Source organism: Piliocolobus tephrosceles, chromosome 14 (assembly GCF_002776525.5).
Source record: "Piliocolobus tephrosceles isolate RC106 chromosome 14, ASM277652v3, whole genome shotgun sequence".
NCBI lineage: Eukaryota > Metazoa > Chordata > Mammalia > Primates > Cercopithecidae > Piliocolobus > Piliocolobus tephrosceles.
This window is the reverse complement of record NC_045447.1, coordinates 106,017,855-106,045,775: the sequence shown is the minus strand read 5'-3', so window position 1 is coordinate 106,045,775 and position 27,921 is coordinate 106,017,855. Positions and strand designations below refer to the sequence as shown.

The window sequence follows — 27,921 nt, the reverse complement described above, 5'->3', positions numbered from 1 at the left end:
ATATGTTGAGTCCAGGGAGCAGTTCATGAAGCCTCGTACACAGTTTCCCTGACATGCCTATAGCAGTGCCAAAAGCTTAAAAAAAGTCTGGAGAAGTACGCATAATGCAATAGCTACAGTCATTAGAAGAAAAAAAAAGGCATGGTTCTTTCTCAGGTACATCTGAAGTTTGCGTATATACTTCAGTAATATTGGTATCCTTTATTCAGATTGATAAATATTTTATTAGTCTATACAGGTTGAGTAAGTTTTGAAATTGTAATTTACAAATAGTCATTCACTTAAGAATCTTATATTTTTAAAACTAGGTATTTCTTGAATGACTCTGACTGCACTTTCAATGGCCAGTTGCCATGCATTATTAAACTTTCTTTTTTTTTTCTTCAGAATCTTCCAGTAGACGTCTAGAGTTTAGCTAGAAGTCTTGGCTACGATACAAACAGTGATGGAAAACACATGAGCAGTAACAAGTTTTAATCTTGCTCCTCAGTACTAACATGGACTAATCTGTGGGAGCAGTTTATTCCAGTATCACCCAGGGTGCAGCCACACCAGGACTGTGTTGAAGGGTGTTTTTTGCTTTTAAATGTAATACCTCCTCATCTTTTCTTCTTACACAGTGTCTGAGAACATTTACATTATAGATAAGTAGTACATGGTGGATAACTTCTACTTTTAGGAGGACTACTCTCTTCTGACAGGTATGTTTCATGTCTATCTTACATGTACCAATGTATACTTTATAGTCAGTACTAAGGAGACATTAATGTTATTAATAAATGCTTATAAATCATATGATAAAGTCCAAAGCTTATCTCTATAATTTCTTAAAAATCAGCATTTAAATACAAACCTAAATTTGTACCTAAAATTATTCTAGTTTTATGTCTTATCTATAAAGAATTTATTTTAAATATAATTATGTGACTTTTTTTTTCCAGCTAGGTGAAAACCTGTCATTATGCTTTATCATAAATGTTAACATGATTGATTTTAAAAGTCATTTAAATAAACATCTTGTGTGTTTATCTAGGAAAATAACCTTGCTACAATAATGGTCATGAAGTTTGGGGATATCACAGCTCTATTAAATGAAACAGTAAATACATTTTTCAATATTTAAAATATTTTCTAATGTGTATTTAAAATGTGTGAATTACTGAAATGTCATTTTTACTTATACATTTGAATATTCATATTTTTCCTTGATAAATGTCTTCCTTATTATAATGAAATGGCACTGAAAAGTTTAAATGGAAATCTATACAATTCCAAGAAAGAATACTTATTAGCAATAGTTTAGCTAGCACTATATTCAATATGAAAGATTAGGAAATTTTCACAGCATGTATACAGTCAGAATTTAACACTTTCAAAGATTTCCTTTGTCCACTCTCAAAGTAAATTTCTGATTAAATTTTAGATTAAAAAATCTAAGCAATGTATCCAATATTCTACTCCCTAGTAACCTAAATAGTGCACAGCATTCTTTCATGTTAATCTATTCAGAGGTGTGGCACCCAAGAAACAGTGGCCACATGGTGTAGGGACTGAGTCATAAAGAACCTGAGGGGGTTATAGTTCCCTAAAAATAAAGTTGTTTAAATCCAAGAATCAAGTTGTTAAAAGAAAGAAATAGAAAGAAAAATCAAGCACAAGCCCACACACATAAAAGGATCCTGATGTTTTTAGTTTGTTTTTTGGCATTAAGAAGTATAGTGTAGTAGTGGAAAGAACAGAGGATATATAGTCTTCTGTTACAACTACTCAATTAAAAACAAATATTCTGATAAGTGATCTGAGGTTTGAGACAAAAACGATTAACTTTACAAGTACAAGTCTTGAAGCACTGTGGGAAACATCATACAAATGGAGAGGGGGGAGATTTTGTTTTTTAAGACAGTAGCTTGGTTGCTAGACATATGGAAAACTTAGTGAAGGGAAAAATTAATATAAAAGGAAAAACAGCCAGAATGCTTCGTCAGAATGCTAGTTATACTTCTAAGGTAAAATTAACTACTTTTTAAGGAAAGTGCTACCTTTATCAGTATCCATGAACAAATGGTACTGTGAATAAGTTTCCAAATGCATGCTTGGACTTCTAACTCATTTGTTAGCTTACAAGGCTGTGCCTTGATTATATGTGAATTTGGTTTGGATTCCTTCTGTGAAATAGATGGAGTATGTGACATCACATTTACATACTGAAATCTGCTACTGGCACCTGTGAACTGATAGGCATGTTGAAACCAAGGGAAAAGTTGCCAAGCGGGCCTTTAAACATGGGATTTAAAAGCACAGTGACTTTTTACCTAATAATAGTGTCTGAGAGGAAATACCATTTCACTTAGACAAACTTTCCATTCTAAGTTTGTAGACCAGTTAAATGGAAAAAAGAAAGCATATGTGTTTCTTAAGCTACATTTCCAGTCCATATGTTATGAACTCTTTTAAGACCTTGGCCAAACCTCCTTAACTAGGCTTTTCCAGAGGTAAGTCTGTTTACTGTCTGGAAGTAACTATGAGATTAAAATCCATTTAGAAGGACATGCAGTCTAGTGGAAAGCACAACCCAACAAGCAGTGAGAAGGCCAGCCCTCAGCTCCACCATCTCCAGCCAGTTCTGGACACTCACTGCCTCAGCTTTTTCTCAGTAAAAGACGGCCGTGGGGGGAAGGTCTCAAAGGCCTCTCTTAGCTCCAGGCTGCTATGATTTATTAGTAACAGCGGTAGCACTGGAAGAATACTCCAAATAGTATTCTGATTAAGAGAGACTTGAAACCAAAATCCAAAGCTTTCCATGAGTGGAAAACACTGGCAAAACTGGTCTAAATCAGGGAAATATTGAGTATTCCTGAGAAGAAGATTTAATATTTTTAAAGGTTTTAAAAATAGAATAATCTCAATACTGCCAAAACTAATAAAACAGAGGTTATACCTCATTCATAAACTCAAAACAAGCAAAAGTCCTATCGTTTTAAATGACATATAATATTCTCTACATTCTTTCTGAATAATAAGAAAAAATACTGCTATCTAGGTTTCCCTCCTAGACATTCCATTATTTTCCTATTGGTAAACAGTTGCACACTGAACTGGGGGGGACCTATGCTTAACTTGTACTTATTAACAAAGTAGTGGAAGAGACCCAGCAAGAGACTCAGGTAAAGAGTGTAAATAACAAATTCCTCATGGAATCAAGGTTGGCTTTTTTTCCTTGCAAGCAACCAGGATACAAGAATGCAAAAGATTAGATTAATTGTATAAGGCTAACAGAAGACAGAATTAGCAAAGAGAAATGACTTTTCCAGAAGGCATTTTTGAGTTTCCATATGAAATCTTTCCTAACAGCTATGGATGGGCAACTGTGGAAGATGCTGCCTTGAGGCAGTATCCTCTCCCTGGAGTTATTCAAGCAGCGTGGATATGCTCCCTGTTCCAGAATGTTCTGGAACCTTCACCACCAGGAAGAACTCCTGTTTCAAAGTTCTCCATCTCTTACTCTCCAGGGAAGGGCCCAACTGCTATATAAAAGTGGCTGCCTCCACTGCTCAGCAACTGGAATGCTTCCCAACAACTACAGATAATGCTACTGCCTAACACTTGTAGGCAGAAGTCTCCATTTCATATTTTCATTTTACCTCAGTTTTGATTAAAGGCAGTAACTTATCAGTCTAAGAAAAGAGGAGAGACAATGCTTCTCCTGATGCCACTGGGGGCTGATCAGCAGCCCTGAGGCAGGGATATGGAAAAAAGCAGGCCCACTACTGTTCCACTCCCTGCCTTCCCTGCCCTGTGTACCTTCTCCTACTCCTCTCAACTGTCAGTTCTGCTCCTCACACGTGATCCCGTTCCTCATCCCGAACCTCAACTCAGTACTGTGGAAGCCTCTTTTGACGGTGGCACAAGGCATCTGGGAAACCATTATGTGGTGTGCAAAGGAGCCGAGGCCAGTCCTTGCTCCCACTGCCAGGCCACAAGGAACACCACGATGTGTTCTTGGCACCCCATTTTGGATCTCTAACACATTCCTGGTGTTTTACATTTTTTTTTTTTTTTAAGTTCCATAGTTTTTGGTTTCTGCATTTTGGATATATTATCTGCTAAACAGGTTTTTCCGGTCCAGACTGGCAACATAAAGTCCATATAGTTCAAAGATTCTATGGGAAAACACTTAAACTAAAACAATGAGGCTGGGTGCAGTGGCTCACACAGTGGCACACTTTGGGAGGCCAAGACGGGTGGATCACTTAAGGTCAGGAGTTCAAGACCTGCCTGGCCAACATGATGAAACGCCGTCTCTACAAAAATACAAAAAATTAGCCAGGCATGACGGCACATGCCTGTTATCCCAGCTACTTGGAAGGTTGAGGTGGGAGGATCACTTGAATCTGGGATGTGGAGGTTGCAGTGAGCCAAGATGGTGCAACTGTACTCCAGCCTGGGTGACAGAGTGACTCCATCTCAAACAAAAAAACAAAAAACCCAAAAAACAAACAAAACAGAACAATCAATCAACTTAAAAAATAACCTTATCAAAATCTTCATTTCCTATTGACCAGAACAAATATGATTAAGCCTCAAGAAATTGTGAACCCCAAAACAATTTCCCAAGTAGGTGCTATTGTTTGACTTTTGGCTGGAGATAGGTGAGAATAGTGTGTATGGGAAACCTTTGATTACACCAACTCCTACCAAAAGTGGTAGGAAAACACAGCAGTATATGTAGAAATAAAGCAAAGAAAATTCTGTTGGCGGACTGACATTTAAAATATTTTAAAAGCAACATAATTAAAAAACTATGCATGGGAAGAAAAAAATGCTTTGCTTGTAATCCCATTATCCCTCTTGCCAGGTTTGTATATTCTATTTCAATCTTTTTTTCATGTGAATATATGTTTTTATAAATGTCTTTAGTTCTATTGGTCTCAAACAGTAAACTGAGGGTTATGCGTACACAGACATGGTGAAGAATTTTACTTTCAAAGCTCTGGGTACCACACATCTAATGTTAAAGCCCCACACCCCTATTCCTACCCCATAAGTCACAGTATATAAGGTTTACATTGTCTATTTACTAATCTAGGCATTTTATTTTTTAGTTTTTCTATTAATGCACCTGACGTTCAAGTGTTAACTTTACGATCTCATATTTACCTGACAGTAGTTGATGAGGAGTTGTGGGTTTTTTATTTTTGAGTAGGGAAGTGAGGGAGAGAAGAGGATGGGGAGGAAGGTGTGCTCTACTTTAAGAGATTCAGAATTCTGATAAGTGACACTGCCTGGGGTACAGCGGGTGCTTGGTAAATGCCCACTGAATAACTCCAGCAACCTCAAAGAAAGCCAGAAACAGGACCTCAAATGACATTATAATTCTATAGCTTCTTGTTGCCAAGATCAGACAAGGTCAAGGGCAGCTGTGCATCTAGAAGATAGAGCTGTAATGCAAGAATGTTACAGAATAAACTGGAATCAGGGGCCAACTTTGATTTAGCTAAGGACCAAGAGCTGACTTTTCTAGGGAATGAGTATTTTGAAGGTTGAGGCAAAGCTGGGCACTAAACCTTAAGGAGTCAGGAGCCACACAACAGCCCTAAGTCAAAACACATAATGAGTCTAAGTTAGACAGCCAGCCAAGGCACAGAGACAATGTGCCAGGGACAAAGTGATATTGAAAAGGAAGCCCCCAGTAACCTTTACCAGGACCCCATACAGCATTCCCAGGATGACTGGAATACGAAACATCAACCTGCCTGCCAGCAGGGACACCCCACTCCTGCTACAGAACAGCGGTCAGCCACAGTTGGTGATTTCCACCTGGGGCTCTCCAACAGAAGCCACTGGACCCTGTGTTGCTGGCACAATCTCTCACCCTGTACTGCACAAATCTGACCTCACAATCATTTTATTCTCTACCTTCCAGTCCAAGCTACACAGGTGCTTCTTTATGTACAGATGTATACAGGACAGGAATTTGTATACTGGTTAAATAACAAGAAATGACAGAGTATGCTCATGAAGCCACGAGATTTCTGGATAAAACAACTGAGTCCCCCCACATGAGCTGGAGCAGAAGGCAGCACAGAACAGGGAGTTGGGACACATGAGCCCTAGCTCTGGCTCCATTTATATTTGGTAGGTGACTTTGGGCAAGTCACTTAAGCTCTTTACACCTCATTTCCTATGAGGGATGAGTCTAGAATAACATCTGAATTGACACCTCCACAAAGTAGTGTACAGATGGGAGGCTAGGGCTAGCTTTGAAATGGGAATCAGAATAGGATTATTAAAATATAAAAAACTCTTGCCATTCCCAGATCTGTCCTGTAATCTCTTTCCTAGCATTAGTGTGGATTATCACAGGAATATCACACATACCTGACCAGTGCCATCCAGCTACCCAGCGGGCAAATGTTCATGCCACCACTTAGATTTTTGGAGCATATGAGGAATTAAATAATCATCAGGTTAATAACTAATGACAGTAGGACATTCTAGCCCTTGTCTGGTGATTTAAAAAGACATACCACACATAAATGAATATATTAATTAAGTTAATGAATTCATTCTTGATTTTTAAATCCAGGAAAAAGCAGGCCTGTGGAGAGATGTTGAAGCTGATTTTTTGGTTCTGGGAAATTGTAACCAGTTGGGATTTGGAGGGGTAGGTCTTCCCGAGGCTGGGCCAATCCCAGCTGATTATGTAAGTCTTTTGGAGCTCAGCTGCTCTCTGGCACTTGGGCAATGGCGGGCAATGGCAGGCCTGGTGGACTATTTAGGTGACTGTAGCCTGGTGGACTGTTAAGGTCTGCGGAGCCCTCTGCTGTGGTGGTGAGTGGATGCCCTCTTGCTAGGACTCAGTTTCACCAGCGAGCATCTCTAGGATGCATCTATTTTGAATAATTTCATGTTTTTAATTTTTGAAATTTTTGAAGAATATACACATTTCACAGATGACAATTTAAAAATTATGACATGTAAATATGGCAATAAATCTATGCTCTGAAGGTTCTCGTTTGTATCGTTCTGTTTCGTTTGCATTTTAAAAATGCAGCTGAAAACAACCTGGCCCCCCCAAAACAAAACAAACAAACAGAACTCAGTGGGAATTTGAGTAACAAAGAACAGTCTGGACATCAGACAGTTTGGATCAAATACTAGACAATGGAACAGATTAGAAGGAAAAATATACCAATTGTGGAAAAAGTGACCAACTATGAGAGTGAGGTTGGGAAAGGTGGAGAGAAATCAGTTAAGGAAAAATTCCAGATGTTGCCTAAGGAGACAGTGAAGACACTCCTCCTTCAAGGACACTGAACACATTAAGGCAATAGAAAGATTTTGGGAATACGGAGTTAGGTAAGATAATCTGTTTCTGTTTTTAAAATGTTTATTAGCTTTTTCATTATAAAGGTAATACTCATTGCTCGTTATGAAAGTTAAAGGAAAAAGGAAAACACAAGTCATCTATGGTTCTAGTAACCAGAGTTGATCATCAATCAGGCATATTCCTGCCAGGTTTGTTTTTGTTTGTTTCTGAGTGTTTGTAAGTATACAGTTTATGGATTTTTTATGTTTGCTTTTTTTTATTTCACAAAAGATAATATCCCATATTTTAAAATGTCTTTGCAAGCATTTTGTGGGTTCCAAAATATTTCATGGAATAAATATACTCTTTTATTTTACTATTCCCCTTTAACCATTGTAATTGTCTCAAATATTTCTGCTATTATACTTCTGTGATGAACATCTTTGTGCAGTTTAGAAATGTTTCCTGAGACTACATTCCAAAAAGTAAAATTACTATCTGAAAAACAGAGATATTTTTAGAGTTCCCAATGCACATTGCTGAACTGTCTTCCAAAAATCTTTATAAATTTACTCTCACATTAGCTAAGCAATGGTTAAAATTTCATTTCATTGCACTCTTGCCGGAACTGAGTAATGTATATATGCAGGAATTATATCAATTTAAACTTAATATCCAATTTCTGTTTAGTCCTAGACCGATCTACACTAAGACACCATGAAGGAGTATGTGCTCCTATTATTCCTGGGTTTGTGCTCTGCCAAACCCTTCTTTAGCCCTTCACACGTGGCACTGAAGAATATGATGCTGAAGGATATGGAAGACACAGATAATGATGATGATGAGGAGGAGGAGGACAACTCTCTTTTTCCAACAAGAGAGCCAAGAATCCCTTTTTTCCCATTTGATCTGTTTCCAATGTGTCCATTTGGATGTCAGTGCTATTCACGAGTTGTACATTGCTCAGATTTAGGTAAGAATATAAGCCAATTTTATTTTGAAGAATAATAATGCTATTCTGACAATATGAAGGACGGAAAAAGTCTTCACGGAAATTTCAAAAATAATCTCACTGATTGTACAAGATTTTTTTCATTTAAGTTTTCAGGTGGAAAGTACAGCAAACCCCAAAGTACATCCAAACTTATTTTTAAAATTAAGAAAATCAGAGGAAAACTAAGAGAATGTTGTACATAGAACATTTCCTTCTCTTCCCCAGTTAAATCAAAGCATTTAATTTTAATTCCCTTCAGAGAGAATGGACATCACATGCAGCTCTATCTCAGGGTGTTAGCAGGTTGAGACTGTACTTTTGAGTAAAACCCCATGATAACAAAATAAGCTGCGTGTCTAGAACAATGAAACGAGTTACAAAAGCTTGTGAAATCTCTAATCTAGACCTTTTAAAGATAATGCTTTATTTGCTTTTTAACAATTTGGGTTTAAAACTGCCTAAGAAAAAAGTGGATAAAGTCTTTTTAAAATTTATAATTCTTTGCTGAGTATTTTCTTTAATACTTCTAATGAAGGAGCACTCAAGAGCACACCCATGCCGTGTTCAAGGAGGGGACATGATGGCAATGTATATCAAGAGTTGTTGCCCTCAGTTATTTCCAAGAGGGGACAGCTGAGACTGACCCCACTGTGGAGGCCAAGGTCTGGCACATAACTCCCACTCAGGGGCTGATGGCCCATCAGGGTCACTTCATGAGTCTGTATGAGCAGACGTCTTGAAAAGCATTAGACTTGCTTCCTACTGCCATAGCATTCATGGCAAGAGTTAAAGCTTATAATAATCTACTTAATGACAAACTTAATGAAGTTTGTCATTATATGACAAAATGAGAGGCAAACAAAAAGCATTCAGAAAAAGGGGAGACTAATATGAGCTAGACTTACTAGTAAAGTCTAATGAAATAGGCTAGGAAAGAAATGGGTCTTACGCTTTACCTATGGAATTCTCATGAGAAAGAGATTAAGATGCAAGTACTGTTTGAGAAAACTTGTTCATGCAGAATGACTGTGGAAAGAGCAGCAGGAACAAGAAATGCAGAAGCTGAGACAGATGGTGGGTGCGAGAAGAGGTTAGTTAGGGAATATGAGAACGTACTATTGTACTAAACTGCATCTCAGACAAGGAACAACATTATCTACTATGGGTCTGCAGAGTGGATGCATGTTAAAGCACTTTGTAAGTCAAAATTCCAGATAAAAATATGTGTATCTGCTATGACTCCACTAGATGTAAACTGGGTTGGTTCTGGGTAAGATGGCGAATAAGGACACGTTTATCTTTAGTGCAGACCACCCCCACGTGCTAGCCTCCATATGTGCCACGGCAGAGCAGTCATATGCTTCCAACATTTAGACCCTGGATGAGACAATGCATAAAACTGCTCCAGTACACACTTGTCACCAAAGACCTGAGAAGCCCAACCTACCTCATGGCAGGAATCTGGTGTTCCCATCACACAGTTTTCCGAACATTTAGCTTTGAAAAAACTCTAGTAAACAAAATCTACCTGAGGATATCTGTGACGGTCAGACATGCCATCAGCATGCTGCCACAACCACCCTACCTCCCCCAAAACATGACCATAAAGAGGGTCTGGGCCCTTATCACTCTTCCTCCCTCAGGAGATGAAACTTTTCAGAACTTCAGTTTCATCAGGGGCAGGGCAGGAGTAGGTTTGTCAAAATCTGTGTTACCAGGAGGATCCCTTCTGCAGAACCTCCAGTTTCCTATAAGACTTCCACTTCATTTTCTAAAACCAAAATAATTTCCTGTGTTCATAAAAATGGCAAAATTAATCTATTCTAACAAACAGAACTGCCCCTCTACCTTGCTAATTCATCAAGTTAACTCCCCTTCTTCTTCCCATATAGAGTTAAATTTCTTGAGTGTCAGTTTGATTTATTATTATTATTATTATTATTTTTGTTTTTTGAGACAGAGTCTTGCTGTCGCCCAGGCTGGAGTGTAGTGGCGCGATCTCAGCTCACTGCAAGCTCCGCCTCCCAGGTTCACGCCATTCTCCTGCCTCAGCCTCCCGAGTAGCTGGGACTATAGATGCCTGCCACCACGCCCGGCTAATTTTTTTGTATTTTTTAGTAGAGATGGGGTTTCACCGTGTTAGCCATGATGGTCTTGATCTCCTGACCTGGTGATTTGCCTGCCTCGGCCTCTGAAAGTGCTGGGATTACAGGCGTGAGCCACGGCGCCCGGCCTGTTTTATTATTATTATTTTTTTTGAGACAGAGTCTCCCTCTGTCACCCAGGTTGGAGTGCAGTGGCACTATCTTGGCTCGCTGCAACCTCTGCCTCCTGGGTTTAAGCAATTCTCCTGCCTCAGCCTCCCGAGTAGCTGGGACTACAGGCATGTGTAACAAGGCCCAGCTAATTTTTGTATTTTTAGTAGAGACGCGGTTTCACCATGTTGGTCAGGCTGGTCTTACAACTCCTGACCTCAAGTGATCCACCCACCTTGGCCTCCCAAAGTGCTGGGATTACAGGCGTAAGCCACCACGCCTGGCCAATTTTAAAGTATGGAAAGGAAAAGAACACAGAGCTGTAGGATAGAATGTTGATATTCAAATACTAGATTTTCAATTCTTCAATTTTTGGCTATTAAATGACTATACTTCAGGAGTAAGGACGGTTCTATCAAAAGTGTACTGACATCCAGGCCAAGGCAGGAGGATAACTTGAGTCCAGGAGTTCCAGACTAGCCTGGCCAACGTGACAAAACGCTGTATCTACTAAAAATACAACAATTAGCCAGGCATGGTGGGACACATCCTAGCTACTCGGGAGGCTAAGACAGGAGAATTACTAGAATCCAGGAGGCGGAGGTTGCAGTGAGTTGAGATGGTGCCACTGCACTCCAGCCAGGGCGACAGAGCAAGACTGTCCCAAGGAAAAAAAAAAAGAATTATGTATGAATCAGCATGTAGAAATCAAAGAATTTACAACTAATTAGAGGAATTAATTAAAGGAAATGGGTGGCAAAGTTTTTGGTAATATACATGAAAAAAATCTAATTTTTCTATTTTCTAAACACAACTTTCTAAGGCTTCTTAAAATGATCAAGACCTGGCCGGGTGCAGGGGCTCACAACTGTAATCCCAGCACTTTGGGAGGCCCAGTCGGGCGGATTGTGAGGTCAGGAGTCTGAGACCAGCCTGACCAACATAGTGAAACCCTGTCTCTACTAAAAATACAAAAATTTGTATTTTTGTGGTGGTAGCACACGCCTGTAATCCCAGCTACTCAGGAGGCTGAGGCAGGAGAACTGCTCAAACCCGGGAGATGGAGGTTGCAGTGAGCCGAGATCACATCACTGCACTCCAACCTGGGCAACAGAGTGAGACTTCATCTCAAAAAAAAAAAAAAAAAAAAAGAAAGAAAGAAGGAAAAATTATCAAGACCCATATGCTCCAATTTAGCACTGTAACAGCCTGAAAATTTGCAAAGAAAGCTAATATTCCTCAGCCAAAGGTACATCAACAGAAGATGCACCTCAGTGCTTGATCACCTTCTCACAGCCACCAGGGCAGCTCCAATTTATCTCCTTTTATTCCACCTTAGAAGGGGTGAGTGGTGACAGCTATACCAATCTAGACACCTTGTAAAAATTAGTAAGTTACTCAAAAAGGTCCTGAGGTCTTCCCCCAAAACAATGTTTTTTTTTGTCATCTGTTATGACTGTTAAGTTATATGTAACTTGATGATAATCATGGGTTTAAAAAAATGTGTTTCTACCATATTAGTAATCTCATCTTCAGCATGATTCTCTACTATATAATATGTTTGTTTCTTTCTAAGGTTTGACCTCAGTCCCAGCCAACATTCCATTTGATACTCGAATGGTTGATCTTCAAAACAATAAAATTAAGGAAATCAAAGAAAATGATTTTAAAGGACTCACTTCGCTTTATGTAAGAATATATCCTCATACTTTCAAAGATTTAAGTGAAAACTCTTTGCTATAATGATTAATTATATCATCTTTGCTATAATGATTAATTATACTATGTTAGCATAAACAAGTATTATTTTTCTGTATGTAAAGAATGACAAAAATCCCTGCATTCAACAGGAAACTTACAGATTTCATTCAATTAATAGTCTAATTCAATGGATGCTAATTAAATAATAGCCATGTAAAAGGCAGTGGGCTGAGCTTAATGGTCCTCAAATAAGCTTACAATCTATTCAGGTAGTAACGGTCACTATACATTAAAATGAACAAGAAAACAATTACTTACAGCAATCATTAGCAAACAGTGTAAGAAGTCTCTACCCAAACGTGTGAAGACACCACAAATCTCTAACAGCAGCACACAGAATATATCTGATTGATTAATATATACACGTATGGCTTCTTTATTGGATCTTTAAAGAGGAAAAGAATTTTTTCTTTACTATATTAGTATCATTTTAATATTCTAGGATTTAAAAGATTACTACTTCCACGTTTAACATTTTGGGCTGGGTGTCATGGCTCATGCCTATAATCCCAGCACTTTGGGAGGCTGAGGCGGGTGGATCACTTGAGCCCAAGAGTTCGATCAGCCTGGGTAACATAACAAGACTCCACCTCTTTAAAAAATATAAAATTAGTTGGCATGGTGGTGGTGCATGTAGTCTTAACTGGGAGGTAGAGGTTGCAGTGAGCTGTGACTATGCCACTGCACTCCATCCAGCCTGGGTGACACCGTAAGACCCTGTCTCGAAAACAAAAATAAACCAAAAAACCATTTTGAAGTTTCTAGATTTTAGCAAGTAAAATTTCTGACTTAGCCTGAAATTGGGTTTGGAGGAGCGCCTCATTTCCCCCTGCCACAGCTGTGGAAGTATTACCACCTCCCCTCAGCACAGCTCCTGCCTCGCTGACTCCGGCGTGGTGTTAAGAGGAAGAGCTCTGGTTCTGTATCATCTGAGGTGGTAAGCCAGGCCTGGCTATTCCAGGCCATTTCCCCACACTCTCAGGCTATGCTGGAGAAAGCAAATTTAAAGTCTGTCATCTCTAGGTAAGCTAAAACTAAGAGAACAGGGTAGAAAATACCATAACCATACTAGCCCTTTGCTACCATGCAGGCCTGGCTCTGTTCCTGTGGCTGAGAGATGAGGGGTCACCAAGCCTCCCTGTCACCCTGGGTCAGTGCAGTGGACCCTCTGGCCCATCCCTTCCTCCATGTCACCCTGGGATCGAGGCATGTATGCTGATCATACTTAAGGCAGACTGAGGGATGCTCAATCCTCGCATCAAGCCTCCCTGCAAAATGCAGTTCTCACACTGCACTGTCAGGTAGCCAACACCTTGTCTGCTCTTTTCACTTTCAAAGTGTGCAGGCAGCTCAGATCTGATAAGGCTCCATATCAATATAAAAGAGCAACTAGAAGAGTGTATATTTATAAGTTAGGTCTCACTAAAACACTAAGACAATCAGAAATGACACAACGGATTCCACTGAGGATTCACCCAGTCCACTCACTAACTTCAGGCCACACAATCTTTGGGAGAATGGCAAGGCCATTATTCTACCATCAGAAGTTGGAAATACAGCCTGTTGATGTGTTTACCACTTCTTCAACCCCTTTTCAGCTTAGATAACCACAAGAATAATAACTAATGGCATATTTAATACTGGGGATATGAAAGTTTTAAATCTGTCTTATCATTATTTTATTACATTTTAGGAGCATTCCAGGGACTTAGCCCATATGTATTCTTGTTATTCACCAGGAAATGAGAAACTAAAGGGTATCAGGATCTTTCTTAGACCTACTTGATTTTCTTTGAGAAATGCACGTCAGGTATAGAGCAATGGTGGGGAAGCCCCCAGCTGTTAAGTAGTATTACTGCCAAGCTACTATTAGCAGACTGACCCGACTGACCGGGTGTACTAATGTAAATCACTTTTTAAAGTACTTTAAAAATATATATATAAAAGTATAAAAGAAGAATAAAATGCTTTATACTTGAATTGTGGGTATACCATATAATTACAAAACTTTTATATAATTATAATATCACCTTATATGTGTCTTTTAAGAGACTCAAACTATATTTTAGACATTCTACAAATTCTCTGTGTTATGTTTTAGCTGCTTATTTGGCACTCAGGTTCTTACACAAAGGATGATACAGTCAGAGCAAAATCACTGAACACACACACAGCCCTCCCAGCTCACTTCCAGCCATTATCAGACACATGTGGCATGAATCACTGTCCTACTACTGAATGGCTAGGCTCTTCTCATCTTCTGTCCTTACACTGTTTGTTAATGATGAATTGGAGGCTCTGTGATCACCAAGTCGGCACTGAGAGTGCAGTTTAACTGGATCACTTAGTCAGCTCACCATGCAGGGCAGCCCACCGTGTGGCGTGGCTCTTACTAGTCCTGCGCAAAACCTCTTACACAGTTTTGTATTACTTTTCCTTCCTTTTACACAGTTCCAACAACTGCATGTTTTAATCAGGAAAAACAAACTAACAAAAGCCCAATGCACTAGACTTGGATCTCATTGACGCACAGGTTCACTTTGTGGTGGGGTCTCTCTAACCCTCACTTGTTGGGTGGCATAGGCAAGTCACCTTTCTTCACTTTATGCATTTCCTCTTCACTAAAAGGAGAGTAATAATTCCAGCTAAATTTACCTCATGGAGTCAAGAGAGGATTCTCAAACCATCTTGATGATCCACCAAGTTGTTAAATTCCCCTCGCCTCATTTTTCAGTGTAACCAAAGGAAAAGAGAAGATACTCTTAGTTGGCATCACACACTCCGAAACGAGGATATTTTACCAGTTGGTAACAAAATGTAGTTTCACCTCTTCTCCTAGGCTTACCCTTTCTTGGTGAAACTTTTAGCAATAGTGATCTATCTGGAATTTCCGGAGGGTGAGAAAAGGAAAGCACAAAGGGCCAAGAGTGAGATGAGGAAACGTGCAGATAAAAGGAGTTTACTGAGCAACCAAAATGTGTATTTCTGCCATGGAAAAACAACAACAATGTGAGTAATACCAGTGAGGCATATTAAACCAGTCCGGAAACAAACGGAGATTTTTGTGAAATGAATTTGAGAACAAAATCATAAAATGAATGAATCTAGAGCTGCTCCTTGAGAAAATCAGATGACCTGGATTGGTAAAGAGGGACAGAAAGGTCCTGAAGACGCTCAGTGACCTGTCATCATTCTTGGTAAACACAGAAAATTCTCTCTGAATAATCTGGCAATGAGTAAAGAACTGAGCTATGTTCATTTTGCAACGCAAATCGTTATCAGTGTTACCAACATGTCCCAGTTTGCCTAGGACATTCCCAGTTTTGGTTCTGAAATCCCCACATCCCATAATGTCATGATCTGGGCAGACTGAGGTGGCTGGTCACCCAAGCAGCCACGCACCCTTGGACATGTTGCAAAGGACTTGGTAGCAGAGAGCACACTCACATTGGTACGAGCTCTTTTTACTCTCTGGAGTTACTAGACCCCCTCTGGAGGATGCTGTCTTATTGCCCTGAGAAATATCCAGAAAACTGATAAAAGATTGAGTCATTTCTCAGGATCCATTACTATCTCCCCAATATGTAAAATATGCCAGAATGCCAAGAGTACTTTGTAGGAGTTTTTTCCTTTCAGGTCTCTGTTCTGGGAGAAATGGTAAACATTAGTAAATATGCAGGAAGTGAGGTTTCCAAAGTAGACAAAATCATGCCAAAGTATATTTGGTGTGCACTAAACATAGTTTTGTAGAGTAAATAGATTTTAAGATAAGATAAAGATAGTATTGTTGGTCACTTCCCTGAAGGGAAATAGGAGGCTGAGTAGAGGCTGAAGCCTTAACCATATGAATGTATTATCTATTCAAATATTTAAAAGATGCACTTCTATCTAAACCAATGGCACAACATTAATTAGTATAGCTCTGCACTTTTCTAACTCATTAGTAAAAATTTTTTTAAAGCTTAGATTGGGCTGGGAAATTTTTTACATGGGTGATCTAGTACATCAATGATATAAATTATACTGATTTTCATGATTGGCTAATCACTGTAGAATACTGGTAAATCAAATCCATTTCCTAATATTGTGTAACTTTCTATGCTTGATCAAGGGTCTGATCCTGAACAACAACAAGCTAACAAAGATTCACCCAAAAGCCTTTCTAACCACAAAGAAGTTGCGAAGGCTATATTTGTCCCACAATCAACTAAGTGAAATACCACTTAATCTTCCCAAATCATTAGCAGAACTCAGAATTCATGAAAATAAAGTTAAGAAAATACAAAAGGACACATTCAAAGGAATGAATGCTTTACATGTTTTAGGTAAGTTTTTCAAATGAATGGGACATCTTGAAATTATAACAAACAGATGTAGAACACTTTATTGCCACTATTAAGAATAATTTCCAAAATTAATTTTTGAATATAATAATCTTTGCCTAGATAAGCCATTTATAAATCAGTTAAAATGTCCAACAAAATTTTTAGCACTTAAAGAAAATATGACCTTTGTAATACTGTCTCTCTTTCCCTCAAGAACCTCCTTTGAGGCCAGGCTTGGTGGCTCATGCCTGTAATCCCAGCACTTTGGGAGGCCAAGGCGGGCGGATCACCTGAGGTCAGGAGTTTGAGACTAGCGTGGCCAACATGGTAAAACCCCGTCTCTACTAAAAATACACAAATTAGCCAGGCATGATGATGTGCGCCTGTAATCTCAGCTACTCGGGAGGCTGAGGCAGGAGAATTGCTTGAACCCAGGAGGCGGAGGTTGCAGTGAGCCGAGATTGTGCCACTGCACTCCAGCCTGGGTGACAGAGCGAAACTCCATCTCAAAAAAAAAAACCTCCTTTGAAAGACTTTGCGTGGTTTCTGTTTCTGACCAGACCCTAATTAATAAAATATAAAGTATTCTTATTTAATTTAAAGGTAGTATTTTTAATGTATTGCATAAGCTACTCAAATATAATATACAAAATTAGTTCGGATATTATTTAGAATGTGCACCTAACATTTGGTTATCTGCTTTAAGATTATCGATGTGAGGAATTTTTTGTCTTATATTTAAAACTCTACCTGATTTTATTTCTAACACCCATCATATAACCATGCCATCTCCCTATAATATCCATTCAAAATTCATAACCAATAATACTAATTCATTTATTCATTTAATTCAACCAAGTGCCTGGCCTCACTTACTGGCATTTTTTCAAAGTTATATTTCTGCTAACAAAACAATAATTTATAATTGACTTACAATTTTAAAAAGTTTAAGACACAAAAATGTACACAGAAAAATATAAGCATTTTGGATTATATGAAGGATGATCTTTTTTGATGCACTATTATAATAACAAAACCTTAATTGTGCTCATGGTTGGAGGACAGTGAAAATGTCACTGATTTGGTAATTCAAAGTGAATAATAGTGAACTTCTCACATATTCCAGTTTACATAATACAAAGCAGTATTTTTCTGTTGCTGACAGAAAGGACAGTAGATAGACAGAAGCAGATATACTGAGTGAGAATGAGCCTAAAGGACGAAGGTCACGCTTCTTGGGATATTCATTCTTGGCATGTGTCTCTCTGCACTGTGAGTTTCCTTTATATACAACCTATGTGTGCTAAGTCATGTCATTCTCCTCCGACAGAAATGAGTGCAAACCCTCTTGATAATAATGGGATAGAGCCAGGGGCATTTGAAGGGGTGACGGTGTTCCATATCAGAATTGCAGAAGCAAAACTGACCTCAGTTCCTAAAGGTTTGTATTTACTTTATCTAAGATACGCTATTTTAAAGTTGTCACCTTTCAGTAACGATTAAATCTAATATTGGAAACTGTGCAGTATACACTATAACTAGAAATCCTCGCACCAGTAAATCTGGTCAATGTAGTCTACACACACATAAAATGCCATATGCAGTGCTTTTTTTTTCCTGACAGAATTAAGCCATAATTTTTTTTTACTCCACTAAGAATAAACACTAAGAAGCAATGAACTTTTAATTTTCCTTCTCTTTCCTGACATTTACTCATTTATACCTGCCATTCTGTGAAGTACCTGTTAGAGGTGGGAATTCTATACGGAAGAAAGCAGAGAAAGATAGATGGGGCAAGAGACCCTGTCCCCAGGCATTTAGCCGCAGTTTGAGGTGGAGCCTATGAGGCCAGACTGGGCAGCCCCTAGCTCTGGCAGGAATGGCATCCAGCTTCTTCCCAGGTATACCGTGAAGATTAATGGACCAATACACAGAAAGGTTTGGGGACACCATCTAGCAGATAGGAAGTGACCACCTGTGACATAATCATTACCAAGATGAGCACTGTGCTTTTTATCATGGCTTTGTGTGACCCAAGGCTAGCACCTCAAGTAGAATGCTCCTTAAGTCTGCCAGATGACCAGTGTTCTAACCCATTACTTCCAAGCTCCCTGTCTGATGATTAGCTGCATAGGATTGCCTTTCTTGGAACTCTTGCTCAAAGTCTTGCTTTCCTTATTCCCAACAAGGGCACATGCTCTCTTTGCTTGATGACTAACTGGGTCAAAAATAACCCCTATGATTAACAACATATTTTTACTTTCCAACAAGTCTGTCTTTCAGTATCCATGAGTTAAAGCAGCAACTTCATCACGACCCCCTCTAATCTACTCAGCTGACCCAGAAGATCAATAAAACAACATACACAGATAATTTAATAAAGACATAGTAAAGCTGTTATTATTAATCAAGAGGTGACCTTTTACTTAGGTCACCTAAAGATCATCTAAAGTAAAAGAGGAAAGATAATTTTTCTATCCAGGAACACAACAGTTTAATTCAGAACTATACAAATCCAAAAAACCATCTTAGTCTAGCTTTAAAGGAGGTGGATGTTTTTCTACAAGAAACCAAAAATGTTACATTTACCTTCCCATTTTAGAAAAACAACAAAAAATGCAAATGCTATCCAATAAGTTAAACATATAAAATCCCTTTCATACGCTGGAAGCTGACATCCAGTAAAGGAGAGTGAAGACAAGGAAAAGAAGAAGGTAGAGGGACGTGAGGAGGGCAGCCTACAGGGCTGGAGGAGGGAGATGCTGTTCCAGGCCGCATCTCCTGGCATGGCCATTCTTTATGTTCACACCAGAAGACTTTCCTACACTGCAAAATTCTCTTTATATTTCAAAGTTTATCTTAAAAGTAAAGGTTTAACTTCTCATGAAGTTTTCAAGATTCTTTAAAAGCCAAAAGGAATCTTTAGAAATTTAAATTGGAATCAAATCTCTCAACTTAAATAACTATTCCTTCAAATCCCTTTGACATTCAGAATTCACCAACCTGTGAAAGCTGACTGCCTGCGTGGCATAATCCAGTCAATATTACCCTCTGTGGCAAGATGAAAGGATGTAGATATTCTGAGGGTTCTCACCAGACCCAAGAAGTTATCATGTAGACAGGAAGAAAATGTCTTCTTTCCTATTCATTCAGGAAGTTCTACTGCATAATGATACTGTGTGGGGGAGAAGGGAGACCTGTTTGAAGACAGGGTGGGAATAGAAATTCCGGTACAAAAGTGTGCTAACATTTGTCAGCAGTTACTGAGCTTCTGCCAAATTCACACCTCTGCTCGTTTACCCCAGAGGCTACACTTCACTCTTCTCTCTGGTTACCCACCTTTCTCATTTCCTAAGGGACACAACAGTTCCCTCAACTTCTACAAGTCCTCTCCCAGAGATTTCTCCCTTCTGACTTTGTACAACCTATTCTAGAATAGGCTGGCACATTGCATCAGCTATTTTTCCAGTGATTTTTGTATGTATGATGGATCTGCTCAATTAGAATATAATGTCTTTGAGGACAGAACCTTTATTTACATACTGGAGGGTCCATATAATCATTCCATAAATACAATTAAGCTCAATTAATCACAATTCAAGAAATTAGAACCTTCTCAGTTTAGAAGAATTATTTTTCTGCTCCCTAATTTATTTATTTTAAAATTCAAAGTAGATTCTGTAATCAAAATAAACTCAGTCATGAAGACTATTGTTGCTATTCATAAGGATGTTTCAATTATCTTCATCAGTCTTTATTGCTAATATAGAAAGGAAATATTTCATCAAGAGTTGAAACAAGGAAAGCATTTTCCAGCTAGCTAACCAGATACTTGGGTTAACAAATAATACTTTGTATATAGGGCTAACAAAATGAGGTTTGATGGAATCTTCTGGTCAGTCCCTTTTACTGCAGCTTCAGTTCATCTGGGGAGAGTGGGGGTCAGGATATGCCCCTGTGAGAAGAGAAGGAATAATTATTCACTGGGCACCTGCCATGTGCGGGGGTACTACAGATACACCTAATTTACACAAAACTACTGCTAACTGAAAGAACAAAGCCAGGCACAGTGGTTCATGCCTGTATTCCCAGCATTTTGGGAGGCTAAGGCAGGCGGATCACTTGAGATCAGGAGTTCAAGACCAGTCTGGCCAACATGATGAAACCCCATCTCTGCTGAAAATGCAAAAATTAGCTGGGTATGGTGGTGCACGCCTGTAGTCCCAGCTACTTGGGAGGCTGAGGCAAGAGAATCAGTTGAACCTGGGAGGCGGAGGCTGCAGTGAGCCAAGACTGTGCTACTACACTCCAGCCTGGGTGATGGAGTGAGACCCTGCCACAAAAAAAAAAAAAGAAAAAAGAAAAAAAGAAAAAGAAGAAAAAGAAAAAAGAAAAGAAAAGGAAGAATAAATACTGCAATGACCTGAACATATCAAATAGAGTAAAAATCCATGTTTATAATCGTGTTTAAAAAAAAACATATAAAAAACCTTAACTGGTCACCTCCGGGCATTGCATGAATTCATTACTTGAAACAATCAAGTTTTGCTGCCTTTTCTATAAAAATAATCTTACAAAGTAACCAAATAATTAATGAAAGAAAATTCTTTAGAGAAGAGTTCCAACTAATAAATCCATAAAGAATGGCTGGGCGCAGTGGCTCAAGCCTGTAATCCCAGCACTTTGGGAGGCCGAGACGGGCGGATCACGAGGTCAGGAGATCGAGACCATCCTGGCTAACACGGTGAAACTCCGTCTCTACTAAAAATACAAAAAACTAGCCGGGCGAGGTGGCGGGCGCCTGTAGTCCCAGCTACTCCGGAGGCTGAGGCAGGAGAATGGCGTAAACCTGGGAGGCGGAGCTTGCAGTGAGCTGAGATCCGGCCACTGCACTCCAGCCTGGGCCACAGGGTGAGACTCTGTCTCAAAAAAAAAAAAAAAAAGAATGATATCAGGAAGTCACCATTTTCCAATTCCTAATGAGAGAACGGATCTAGGCAACAATCGTGCATGAATGCTAAGACCTTCAGGTGGAAAGCTGATTTACTTCTATCTGAATGCATCTCTGGATCTGACTACCAGGGCACAGGAAGAAGTTAAAGGATTCTGATAAATGATATTACATGGAAGCTGTCAGCCAAATCCACAAAAGGAGTGTCTCAAACAAATTAATAATATAGAAATAAATCAACAGAAGAGGGAGAAAAAAGGAGGGAGTATGTTGTACATTAAGAGACATTTCAAGAGCGATAAGAAACAAATGTATTCTGTAAACTTCATTTAATCCTAACTTGAACAAATCAACTATAAAATGACATATTTGAAACAACTGGGGAAACTTTACTATATTAGATGACAGTAAAGAATTTATTAATTTTGTTACATGTGATATTAACAGGGTGGTTATGTTAAAGAAAAAAAAAAAAAAACAAGATGACCTTATCAGTTACAGACATCCAGTTGAAGAATTTATAGATGAAATGACATTATGTATAAGATTTGACTTTAAATACTCCAGCAAAAGAAATGTGGCAAAATAAAAGCAGATAAAGAAGTCAATAAATAATTAATAGAGGAGATGAAACAAGATACGAAAAATGGAGATAACTGTTGAAGCTGAGCATGGTGGTTCATAATACTAGTTTCTATTTTTATGAATGGTTACAACTTTACCATAGTAAGAAGTTAATAGGCCGGGCGCGGTGGCTCAAGCCTATAATCCCAGCACTTTGGGAGGCCGAGGCGGGTGGATCACCTGAGGTCAGGGGTTCGAAACCAGCCTGGCCAACATGGTGAAACCCCATCTCTACTAAAAAATACAAACAATTAGCCAGTTATGGTGGTGCCTACCTATAATCCCAGCTACTCAGGAGGCTGAGGCAGAAGAACTGTTTGAACCCGGGAGATGGAGGTTGCAGTAAGCCGATATCGCAGCACTGCACTCCATCCTGGGCAACAAGAGTGAAACTCGGTCTCAAAAAAAAAAAAAAAAAAAAAAAAAAAGAGCAAGTGCCTAAAAAGTTGCCTAAATCCATAATCTGAAACTTGAAAAGTAAACAAATAGTCAATGAGGCTTGGTTATACTTGACTTAACATACATCTTTCTCTTCTTATTAGGCTTACCACCAACTTTATTGGAGCTTCATTTAGATTACAATAAAATTTCAACAGTGGAACTTGAAGATTTTAAACGATACAAAGAACTACAAAGGTAAAAATTCCCAAAATTTTAACTTAGAACGATACCTCCTGGAGAATGTGCACAGGGACCCTGGTAGAGATCACTGTCTGTTTAGCCAGCTGCTGCTGGGAACTGGAGAGTGTGAAGGGAAAACTGGAAAGAACCACCACTGGCTGGGTGCGGTGGCTCACGCCTGTAATCTCAGCACTTTAGGAGGCCGAGGCGGGTGGATCACAAGGTCAGGAGTTCGAGACCAGCCTGGCCAACATGGTGAAACAAAAATTAGTCAGGCATGGTGGAGGGTGCCTGTAATCCCAGCTACTCGGGAGTCTGAGGCAGGAGAATCATTTGAACCCAGGAGGCAACCCAGGAGGTAGAGCTGGCAGTGAGCCGAGATCGTGCCACTGCACTCCAGCCCGGGCAACAGAGCGAGACTCCATCTCAAAAACAAAAAGAAGAACCAACATTATTACCACCTCTGCTGATAGGGGCAAATCAAGTGAAAAGAAGAAAATGACTTTTCAAATTTCCCTTTTGTTAAATTTAGGTTAAAGAATTTCCTGACAAAACTGGGAGATGGTTGTTACATACTGAAAATAGGTTATTAGGCCGGGCGCGGTGGCTCACGCCTGTAATCCCAGCACTCTGGGAGGCCGAGATGGGCGGATCACAAGGTCAGGAGATCGAGACCATCCTGGCTAACGCGGTGAAACCCCGTCTCTATAAAAATACAAAAAATCAGCCGGGCACGGTGACGGGCGCCTGTAGTCCCAGCTACTCGGGAGGCTGAGGCAGGAGAATGGCGTGAACCTGGAGGCAGAGCTTGTAGTGAGCCGAGATCACGCCACTGCACTCCAGCCTGGGCAACAGAGCAAGACTTCGTCTCAAAAAAAAAAAAAAATGAAAATAGTTTATTAAATAAAGTCGTGAAATATCTTTGTCTGAACATATATATAAATAGGACAGGCTTATATTCTAACTAGTTTGTGGTGTTTTCAGCTAACTCTATCACACCTAACTATCTGTGTAAGACTTGATGCATTTTATGTCATTTTTAGGCTGGGCCTAGGAAACAACAAAATCACAGATATCGAAAATGGGAGTCTTGCTAACATACCACGCGTGAGAGAAATACATTTGGAAAACAATAAACTAAAAAAAATCCCTTCAGGATTACCAGAGTTGAAATACCTCCAGGTAAAACATTCTACTTGTGTTCAGTAGGTATCAGTATTTCCTTTAGTTTTTATAACACCCTTTAGCATACCTCAAGCAAAGACCAAGTAAGCAGCAAGGGTGATGCAAACATAATAACGCTCCAGGTTGCATGAGGTGTTTTAAGAAGTAGGAGAGCTTTAGGAGAATGGTTTCTACATCGGTGTCGCAAGAAAGCTCAGGATCCATTTCCATCTTTTGGTTTCTCCTGTTGAAACTGCTGAGGACATTGTGGCAAAGCCGCTGGCACAGTTAATTTCAGATTTTAGGGCAGGGGTGGCTCTGCAGAGGCAGGACTAGTCAGGAGGACATGGAGCACGGTCACATGTCCTTTTGATCTGGAAACATTTCTCAAGGCACAGCAAGAGGATTAGGCTCCCGGTATTTTCGCTTTCAGTGTGGTGCCAGGATAGACATGTATATGTTTTTTTAAAACATTCCAACCAGAATACAGTATATAACCAATTTAATGTCACCATCTGGAGCATCATGAGTTCCCATTTTGTCGTTTGTTGTTATTCATTATTAGAAATCTCTCCTTCCAATTTGACAACTCTTAACTGGCTGGGAGGGGTCACAGATTTCTTGGAGAATCTAATAAAGATTTAAATCTTCCCAAGAACGAAAGTTTTCATCTTCAAAGAAGCTTGAGAACAAACCTGGGCATCAAGCCACTTTGCCTCTTCTCTCTTTCTTTCCAATGCATCTTTAAACGAGTTTCGTTCACTGTACTCCTTTGAGATACAAACCATCAAAATGAATGTAATATAGGCAGGTGCTAACCTCAAGGTGACAACTTTTGCTTTGACTTTTCCAAATGCTGCATTTGGATGTCTGTTTAGCCAGTGACTACAACTTGAGTCTGTCCTCTCTCAAGCTGCCCCATCCCTGATGTCATTTCTGCTTAATTTGCGCCACAACTCTGCTTCCAGCTTCTGGTCTCTCTTAAATCCACCTATACTCTTGCTAGCATTAATTAAATGAATAGAATTATAACACAAACAGAAGAACACAAGTCATAAGCATACACTTCAGTGAATGCCCACAAAGTAAACACACTGATGTCCAGCAGGTTTTCATTCCCTGTGAGATCAATACTATGGTAAACTATACCTTGCACTGATATTGAGCAGCTGGAGGACTGAACACCAAACTTAAATGTTTTAGCAATGCCTAGAATTTTCAAGATTGGGCTCATATCAGTCTTACTAAGACATAAAGGCAGAATCTAGAGGTAACAACAGCCAGGGAAGATATACCACTTTGGCCAGCAAAAGGCTTCTGCTCTTCAGTATACCAAAACGCTGTCAGTGAAGTAGATTGCTTTTATTTCCCAGAAATCTTACTGTTACCAAAAAAGGCCAAAGAAGGAATTAGAAGGGCTGTTAAAGGGAATGAAGGAATGTTCCTCTATTTACCATACTTTTTGAGTAAGAATTTAACTTGAAAAGACATGTACACGGCCTATAAAATTGTGACTTGTCCACTGGTGTACATAAGATTGATTTCAACTACTGATGCTATATTACAGTTATGCATTTAAGATGTTGATAGATCTTTCTACAAAACAACTTACAAAAATTCTCCTTTGGTCACAGAAAATGCCAGCTAATAATTCTTCACTATCATATTGTGAGCCTAATTCTTGCAGCATTAAATTTCATTCTTCTGATCATTTCTAATGTTTTAAATTCATTATTGTAAATATGGCACTGAAGTAACCATATATATACACACATAAATACATATATTTAAAAAAATATATGTATTATATATATATGTAAATATGTATGTATGCATGCATGCATGTATGTATGTATCTATCTATCTATCGATCTATCCGGAGAGAGACAGAGACAGTGACCCATGTGACCAGGCAGAGCCAGGCACAGTGGATCATGCTTGTAATCCCAGCGTTTTGGGAGGCCAAGGCAGGCGGATCACTTGAGGTCAGAAGTTCAAGACCAGTCTGGCCAACATGATGAAACCCCATCTCTACTAAAAATGCAAAAATTAGCTGGGCATGCTCTGGGCCTTGGCAGGAGTCCTTCCCCAACACTTTTGTGTACAACACATGAGTTTGAGTTGTTATTTTAGGTATTTAACATGCATAAGTGAGTACATCTACTTTACCTGGAAATACATTCAAGCCGATGTAAAACAAACAGAGGAATAAACCCACAAACAAATGGTGACTACAGAGTATCTTCTGTTTACATTTACTGGGTATTTTTAATCCTTTCTTTTTTCCTACTACAACAGATAATCTTCCTTCATTCTAATTCAATTGCAAGAGTGGGAGTAAATGACTTCTGTCCAACAGTGCCAAAGATGAAGAAATCTTTATACAGTGCAATAAGTTTATTCAACAACCCGGTGAAATACTGGGAAATGCAACCTGCAACATTTCGTTGTGTTTTGAGCAGAATGAGTGTTCAGCTTGGGAACTTTGGAATGTAATAATTAGTAATTGGTAATGTCCATTTAATATAAGATTCAAAAATCCTTACATTTGGAATACTTGAACTCTATTAATAATGGTGGTATTATATATACAAGCAAATATCTATTCTCAAGTGGTAAGTCCACTGACATTTTATGACAAGAAATTTCAACAGAATTTTGCCAAACTATTGATACATAAGGGTTAAGAGAGACAAGCATCTACTGCAGTTTCTTTTTGTGTACAAATGATCTAACATAAATCTCATGCTTGACCATTCCTTTCTTCATAACAAAAAAGTAAGACATTCAGTATTTAACACTTTGTTATCAAGCATATTTTAAAAAGAACTGTACTGTAAATGGAATGCTTGACTTAGCAAAATTTGAGCTCTTTCATTTGCTGTTAGAAAAACAATTAACAAAGACAGTAATGTGAAGAGTACATTATACTATTCTTATTCTTTAATAACTTGGGTAGTACTGTAATATTTTTAATCATCTTGAAGTATGATTTGATATAATCTTATTGAAAATACCTTATCATATCTTAGCGTCCGTCTTTATGTTTAAAACTAATTTCTTAAAATAAAGCCTTCAGTAAATGTTCATTACCAACTTGATAGATGCTACTCATAAGAGCTGGTTTGGGGCTATAGCAAATGCTTTTTTTTAATTATTATAACCTGATTTAAAAATCTCTGTAAAAATGTGTAGTGTTTATATAAAATCTGTAACCTGCATTTTAATGATCAGCTGTTATAAGCTTGTAATAGTATGAAAATTGTTAGGCTATATAACATTGCCACTTCAACTCTAAGGAATATTTTTGAGATATCCCTTTGGAAGATCTTGCTTGGAAGAGCCTGGACACTAACAATTCTACACCAAATTGTCTCTTCAAATACGTATGGACTGGATAACTCTGAGAAACACATATAGTATAATAGAATAAGCAGAACATCAAATTAAACAGACAGAAACTGAAAGCTCTATATAAATGCCCAGAGTTCTTTATGTATTTCTTATTGGCATTCAACAGAAGTAAAATCAGAAAACAGGGAAATTTTCATTAAAAATATTGGTTTGAAATAAAATATTTGTGCTTTGATCTTATTTTTCTTCACTCACCCAGCAACATAAACTATTCTTCAGAAAACTCTAATCTATATATAACATTTTTAGAGCAGTATTAATATAAATTATTATTATTTTTTGTTTTGTTTTGAGATGGAATCTCGCCCTGTATGTAGCCCAGGCTGGATGGAGTGCAGTGGCCTGATCTCGGCTCACTGCAACCTCCGCCTCCCAGGTTCAAGTGATTCTCCTGCCCCAGCCTCCCAAGTAGCTGGGATTACAGGCACGTGCCACCATGCCCAGCTAATTTTTTGTATCTTTAGCAGAGACGGGGTTTCAGCACGCTGGCCAGGCTAGTCTCG

General features: G+C 38.9%; 1 protein-coding gene across 2 annotated transcripts; it reads left to right on the top strand.

Annotated features, from left to right (window-relative positions):
• Positions 1-488: 488 nt before the first annotated feature.
• Positions 489-27,579, top strand: ASPN (asporin). 2 transcript variants are annotated; one of them, XM_023187819.2, is made up of 8 exons: positions 489-701; positions 8,000-8,282; positions 12,135-12,247; positions 16,431-16,644; positions 17,975-18,085; positions 22,762-22,855; positions 23,884-24,022; positions 26,303-27,574. In XM_023187819.2, the coding sequence occupies exons 2-8, from the start codon at positions 8,027-8,029 to the stop codon at positions 26,498-26,500; spliced, it is 1,125 nt and encodes a 374-aa protein (XP_023043587.1). In that variant the 5' UTR covers positions 489-701; positions 8,000-8,026; the 3' UTR covers positions 26,501-27,574. The 2 variants fall into 2 exon arrangements, with proteins under 2 accessions (XP_023043587.1, XP_023043588.1); XM_023187820.2 differs by lacking the exons at positions 22,762-22,855; positions 23,884-24,022 and having other exon boundaries at positions 26,303-27,579.
• Positions 27,580-27,921: the final 342 nt, after the last annotated feature.

Bases quoted from the DNA above. Each gene is read 5' to 3' on its own strand.
- ASPN (XM_023187819.2), top strand. From the start codon at position 8,027: ATGAAGGAGTATGTGCTCCTATTATTCCTGGGTTTGTGCTCTGCCAAA. The intron at 8,283-12,134 runs GTAAGAATATAA...TTTCTTTCTAAG, and splicing joins TGTACATTGCTCAGATTTAG to GTTTGACCTCAGTCCCAGCC. The intron at 12,248-16,430 runs GTAAGAATATAT...TGCTTGATCAAG, and splicing joins AAGGACTCACTTCGCTTTAT to GGTCTGATCCTGAACAACAA.